The sequence below is a fragment of the Papilio xuthus genome, unplaced genomic scaffold, assembly GCF_000836235.2.
Source record: "Papilio xuthus unplaced genomic scaffold, Pxut_1.1 DF828952.1, whole genome shotgun sequence".
Taxonomy (NCBI): domain Eukaryota; kingdom Metazoa; phylum Arthropoda; class Insecta; order Lepidoptera; family Papilionidae; genus Papilio; species Papilio xuthus.
Window position 1 is genome coordinate 7,107,654 of NW_013529697.1, and position 7,356 is coordinate 7,115,009.

The 7,356-nt window shown below is 38.0% G+C and overlaps 1 protein-coding gene across 1 annotated transcript in view; it reads right to left on the minus strand.

The window, feature by feature from the left end:
* Window positions 1–628: 628 nt before the first annotated feature.
* The window catches only part of chm (lysine acetyltransferase chameau), a 14,775-nt gene continuing 8,047 nt past the window's right edge, over window positions 629–7,356 (minus strand). Inside the window, exons 9-11 of the mRNA XM_013320102.1 lie at window positions 3,504–3,597; window positions 1,027–1,280; window positions 629–721 (exon numbers count right to left, since the gene is read on the minus strand). Coding sequence (XP_013175556.1) covers window positions 629–721; window positions 1,027–1,280; window positions 3,504–3,597 — 441 coding nt within the window. The remainder of the gene's footprint in view (window positions 722–1,026; window positions 1,281–3,503; window positions 3,598–7,356) is intronic.

Here is a 7,356-nt window from a genome sequence, read left to right on the forward strand (position 1 = left end):
GTTACCTAGTGACATATTATCGCGCGTTGTCTGTGGTTCATATAACAGTGTTGCTATAATTAATCCATGTACAAAATTCATAACACGTATTTCAAATACACGAATAAATTTCCAGTTCAATTCAACAATTAACAACTGAAAATTAATATAAAGTCACAATATGTCATCATTGGTTCTGCAATTTACAGAATGTCTATTTAATGTCAAAATGTCTTAATACCGCCTGCAAAAATATACCCTGCAGTGAACAATCTGTCTCTCTTATAAATATGTTAATCGTATTCATAAGGTGCATTTCCACTGAGCAATTCACTGGATTAGTTGAAGATCAGTGTCGTGTTCACGCGGTGTCGTAGTCATGTACCTGCAGGGGAGGTTCGGGCAGGTGCAGCGCGGCGCAGAGGCGGCCGCGGCGCCGCACCGGGTAGCACCAGGCGGGCGGGGCGCGCGCGGCGGCGGCGCGGGGCGAGGGCGGCGCGGAGGGCGCGGCGGGTGCGCTGTGCTAGAGCAGCGCGCGCGCAGCACTGCCGGGGGGGCGCGGGGGTCGGCGCGGGCGGCGCAGGCGAGGCGGCGGCCGGCGGGCGGGGCCCCCCCCACCGGAGCCGGGCCCCCCCGCCGGGGCGCGGCGTCAGCGCGGCGTCGCACCCGCCCACCACCGCAGGCACGCCGCATCCACGCAGCGCGCGCGCTCCGCACGACGCGTCACCTCCTCCAGCACATCCTGATGTCACAACGAGATACAGACTTGATTAACTTAAGTAAAACCTACTATTAATTCTAAGTAAAGATTCTCATCTATCTAGATAAATCATGTTTTGAGTACACTTTTTACTGTTGTCATTCAAACAAGCTTTAAATTGATCAAGATGAATATTAATACATGTTGTACAGCTGTTTCTAGTAGAGATAAATAATAAAAAGTCGAAATCGAGGACAAAGATTGAAATGATAGTTGAAATAATATTATATAACAAAAAAATAATTAATGTGAAATACAAAAAACAAAATTAATGAACAAAGCCGAACCTGTTTTTTCAGCACAATATGTTTTCCTTTCCAATACTTCATGAGGCCTCGCTCCTGCAGCGTGGAAACTATATCAGAAGAGGCGATCGCGAGGTCCTTGCTGAGATCTCTGATGCAGAGGGAGGGCCCCGCGGCCGTGCACAGCCTCTTCAGGAGGGCTTCCTTCCAGTACGACCGATACGATATCAGACCCAGATCCGACAGCGGGGTCTCAGGCGAGCCCACTTTGCCCTCCACTTTTGTTAACAGATAACCTGGTAGATAAAGATACAAGATGTATTGCATATGCATAGATGTACTTAAGAATATATTAACAGTAGCCTACACTAGAAGCTTTCGATAATACGTCGCTACTTTTTAAAATAAGTCGATTATTTATTAAAAAAAAAAAAACACTTTTCTCCATATTTTTTACGTAAGCACTCACAATACAATAACAAACATATAATTTGGCAGACAATAAAATTAAGTTACTCGCAGACCGAAACTATATTGTTTATAAGTAGCTCGCAAAATGCAAACTTGAGAGACAGCCGCACTGGGCAATACTTTATGGAATCGCTGTCTGTCTGTGCGTCTGTCAGTTTACACTAAACATTCATTTGGTTTGTCCTTTATCATTCATACGCCATATTTCAATTTAATTATTAGTAGTCAGAGTTTATTTACGTGGTATCCAAAACAGGATTGGTCGTTAATATCACTGTCAATTTGGATTAAAATTTCGAGTTAAAATATGTACTTAACCATAGTATTTCTTAATATCGGTGCATTTCACAGTCGTTGTCGTGAACTCGAAATACAACTCTTCAAAGTAAAATATACGAGACATATTAATTTTACGGTGATCAAATTTTGCGAAGTGTTATCTTATGAATTTATCAATTAAGTATTCAAAGAATGTTTGGGGATCTTAAATCATTAAAAAAAAATTAAAGAGCTATGCGTACGATTTACAGATCCATATAGATCATTGGAGGAATGACAAGTAGATTTTTTTTTTTGGGTTACATTGTAAAATGGCCAACTTTACACTTTAGAAGTAACAATATTAAAATACAGTAAATATAACACTGAATATTTGACTAGAATCAGATCCAAACAGACGTTAGACAGTGTACCTATAACTCGCACGCTGTAGTTCTGACAAGAACCGTGAGAATTACACATGCCGTTGCGTCTCCGCTCCTTAATTTCTCTTATAAATAATCGATAGGTAATAGTTATTTAATCCTTTAGTTTTACGACTAATTCATTTCACAATATAGAGAATTTTATAAAGATGCTAGCTTTTACCCGCGACTCCGACTGCGCGGAATTAAAAGCAAACTATAAGTAGTCTATGTATTCTTGCAGACTATGTTCTACATATATACCAAATTTCGTCAAAAGCGAAGATACCTTGAAACAAACATCCATCCATCCGTCAAAACTCTCGCATTTATAATATTAGTAAGAAGTAAGATATAAATGACTAACCTCCCTTGAGTTATAACAATAAATATTAAAATAATATGACATTACATGACGAACATGCTTAAGTTGTTTCGCAATTAACATTTTAACGAGAATTAGACGATCGTAGAGTTGTTTGCGTATAAGTTGCGAATATCCAATTACCGCGCGAGGGGCCACAAACGAACACCTACAATGTCGCCGAAACAAATAATTAACTTGGCCATCAAAATTCCTCGCATCTACAATTCGTCCGTTAAGTCTCGCGGCCGCGGCCCCCGGCGCCCCCTCTTTGGGGGTAGTCTAGACGGCAGACCGATCTATACTGCAGTGCATCGATCGTAGTGGGGTCGACGGCCGCGGCGTCGCGACGCCCGGCGGGGGGCAAAACAAACCCACCCCGGGGCCACGGTGACCGCTCAGGTGAGCGGCTCGCAAAAAATACGTGACCGCATATTTTAGCACGCATTAAAGTTCACGCACTTCGCACGAACGGTCACGAACTTCAATGAACTATGTTTTATCTTTACTTTTCTTCATAACTTATACAGACTGTATTCAACTGTAACTCCTTAAAAGATATATGAGTTGCCACCACTCACAAATCTTTTAAGTTTTGAAAACATCGACTGGACAGATTTTGTCAGGTCTTTGTCTGGAAGGTAGCTAATGTATATGAGAATATTATGGGTTACTTTCCGCGCTGACGAAGTCACGGACGATCGTCGTGGGACGTCTCAGACATAGTTTAATATGATCAAAAAATAAAGGGCGTAAGGTAAGAGGCTGCGACTACCGACCCTTTGGGTAGGGGGTTGCGGCGCGGGATGTCTCGCCTAGACACTACACAATAATCCTAAACCATCTTGCACCCTCTCTTTATACACATCTTAAAGTACACAATTCGAGAATATTATTTTCATCCTGACTACGCAATTTAATTTTAAAACAGCCGTTATAATAAAATACGCTTTTGCTAAGTTACTACAGAAAACGTATAAAATATTTAAAATTATACTTACTGAAATCGATGAGTAGTCTGCCGTAACCTTGCCTCTGATATGGCGGGAGAGTGAGGATACAAGACACGTTGTAGTTCAGGAACGAATTCTTTTCCTGCGTGACAAAAATGTTTAATGATATATAAACACTTAAATACTTTTAGGATAACCAAGTTTCTTTTCTTTCTTTTTATCAAAATATTAGCAGATTTTTGTTTATTTACTGATATTTCTTGGACATGGTGTATTCAAATGGCGGGATTCAAACCCCTGACCTCATGATCTCAAATCTGTACCATTAACCATTAGGCTATTGACGCTTCAAAGTACATCGACTATCATTTTTTAAAATTTTCTATATCTCATGTTTAGTATACCCGTAGGTCAATCACAAGCTGATAAAAAAAATCAAATAAAAGATGCAATCAAAACAAACGGTCCTTTGCACTGACGATGGTGGGTGGCTGTGGCCGCAGACAGGGGGGTTATGACCCCGTATGCTTTGATCTCCGTGCGTCGATATTGGGAAATGCCTAACAACTTTTATTGATTACGTTTTTGCTTTATTTAATAACTTTGACTGTTAAAAGGTAAATTAGTGATTAAATAAACAATAAAACTACTTAACAATTAGTGGAATAATATATGTGGGATTTAAATAATGTAAATCCTAGTTTTTTTTTTTATATCATAAGATGGCAAACGAGCGAGCGGCGACCTGAAATCGCTGAAATAGCGAAGTGACCGTTGCCCATTGACATACGCAATTGCATATGCGTTGCCTATCTTCAATCGACGGAGAAGAGGATGCACAGAAGGAAAATATTTTCCCTTCCCATGCATCCTCTCATCCGGAGAGTCCAGTTCCACTTCCCATTCTTTTCTAATAAGGAAAAGGGTGGGAAGGGAAAGAGGACTAAATTAGGCCTCCGGTACGCACACTCATCAGACTGTACGCGGAATTGCTTCCACTTGACGCCTGTCTTCTGTATGGTCGTGGTATTTCACCGGGCGAGCCGGAACAAATCGTGCGAAGATGTTAAAGCGGGCTCTACCACTGTTGTGTGTAGGCTATTTAAACTTTAATAATTTTGTTTGATTTCTTGATCTGTTAAATTTTGGTTAGGTTATTATGTTATCCGTCATCATAAACAATTAAAAGAAATAAGATCAAATTAATTGTTTGATTACTATTTATCAGTTGGTTAGTTTAACAAAACTCTAATTTATGGTACAACTTAATCGGAAATTATTGTGTTCTAAAAATGTTGGCACACAAACTTATATGTTATATCAATGTAAAGTTTTATTGTAAATATATACAAAGGTTTCAGAATATGCAAATTTTATAGCAGTATACAGTATCGTCTACGTGCCCCCGATATTCAAAATGGTTTCATTACGACAATATATTTTTATTTGCGGTAGGTCGCCCTAACATGCCGTGCCAGTAAGTTTAACAAATAAATTTAATATTTAACTAGCAAATATTAACCATTTTGTAAACTCGAGACTAATACATACATGTACTACAAAAGGCACAAATTAAAATAATTAAGTCGTTAAATAAACATTAAATGAACCCCTTAATATCACTACGTGGCTCTTTATATCACTGACTGCGACAGGTGTGTCCTAGAAATAAAAAACACAATACAAGTGACATGTCTATATGTCTGTCAATTACACAAAAAGGTCATGTAGTCAAACAAAAATAACTGGCCTGATGAGAGACGCTGCAATCGCGGTTACTTCCCTCAGAAAATATATGAAACCTATTTGCGCTGCACGTACTGTGGAAGGCATTGGGAAAGGCCTATGCCAAGCTGTTGGCAGATAAAAGATGATGATGATATGGGCATAAGTAAAAACCATAACATGACAGCTACAGTACAAAAAGGGTATTGTGACACATTTTTAACATTGTCACGAGGGCGCTAGTGAGCTATTAAAATTTCGTTTGACTTATACCCACCGGGCCAGATACTCTTTTCAGTCTATAAGTCCGATGAAGTATAGACACTAGAGTTTTCAATTTGGTTCGAACAGGGCCCCAAGGGGTCACCAGCGCCAGTTCACACAGACCCCCCGAATGAACAGTCTGGATTTATTGCGTTACACCCGGCCTGTCTAGACGTCTACGCCCGTGTTTACATCCGTAAATTGTCACGTGGGGTGGGGGTGTATACCACGTGTAATCGTCCTCGCTACCTTTGTTCTTGTTATTTTTTAATACACGTTATTTTTTTAATCTGTTGTTATTGTGGTGACTGCCATCATGCTAGACAAACTCGAGGCTAACTTTTTTTTTAGTTGGCTATACGTGTGCTTTGTTTTAAACATGTTTTTCACATTTTAATTAATGTTGTACGTGTTAATTATCAATTTCGAGCTAGTATATTATATGCACTCATAAGTTATTATAAGTTTTAAATGAAAATGGAAAGTTATTTTTAAACATAACTTTATTTTGTTTTTTTCTTTAGACACCTTTATTAACGTTTTATTACTTTTGTAGGCAGAAATCGTAGTTTAATTCATTTTTGATAGTTTTAAACTAGGTTTTAATTGGTTATTTCCCTATTCGATATGTCTTAGAAATACTTTTTATAAGAATCTGAAAGTGAACAAAATCATCGCTGTCATTACTTCAAACCTGAAGTATGGGTAGTGAATTTATGTATTGTAACGTTTAGTACAAAGTGTTAGTAATCAAAGCTGTATATTTATAACGGGGGAAGTAGGGGGCGCGTGGTTCGTCGACCCTCGCAGACAGCGAGGGAGTCTGGCGGCCGAGGGCAAATCGGGAATCGGGAACGTACCTCATGTGCAGACGTCTCGCCGCTTTGTTGACAACATCTGATAATCTCCTTTTACTGTCAAATGCAAGCTTCATAAAATATTATTGCATTTAAGTTACAAAGAAACGGGATTCTGAACATGATTGGACTTTGTTGAGTTTCCGATATTGGATGTTATTGTATAGAAGTTTTTAATTATTGCATTTTAATTTTTTTTAATAGAAAGGGAAAATATCTTCGGAATTAAGAAAATAAATGTTCGTATATTTCAAGTGTAAGATTTTAGAAAACTACCAACGATTCGTATACTGGATTTAAATGCCCATATGCATATGTAAAATGCAATTCAAGCAATATAAAGTGCAGACTAATAATACTTTAAATATCTATGCTTTATTTTTTAATTGGAATCGGCTCCAACAATTTTCATAAAATTTAGTACATAGGGGGTTCCGGGGGCGATAAATCGATCTAGCTAGGAATCATTTTTGAAAATGTCATTTTATTCGTGTTTTATCGATAATCATAAACTATATTAAACATAAACTTAACTTTTTCTATCGGTAAGATCGAAAAATATTATTCATATTTCATCATTTTATTAGTAATTCGTACTTAAATATAACTTCCAAAAAACACAATTTAAAAAAAATACCGGTCATCCAGGTACTAATAAGTTAAAGGAAAATGATCTAAAGTAAACAGTCTATGTGAAAGAACTACTTAGACGTATTGTGCTTCCAGTGTTCACAAGTTGAACGTCGGCTAAGAATTGTAAAGTATACATAAATTTAGAGACCGTCCGTCGAGACGTCTGGGGGTCGACGGCCGAGCTCAGGCACACGGATTTCCGGCTTTTTATTTTAACTATTTTTTATTTTGTTTTTTTTTTGTAAATTGTCAATTTAAGAATGAAATAAATATATCCTCATTATAATAATTATTCATTACAAAAAGGTATGTCGATTTTTTTTCTAGATGTCATAAAAAAATTTTTTATAAACCAACAAGAGTATATAATGCTTAACTTTCATTAACGCGTAATAAAATTTACAACCTTAAGTTAAATGGAA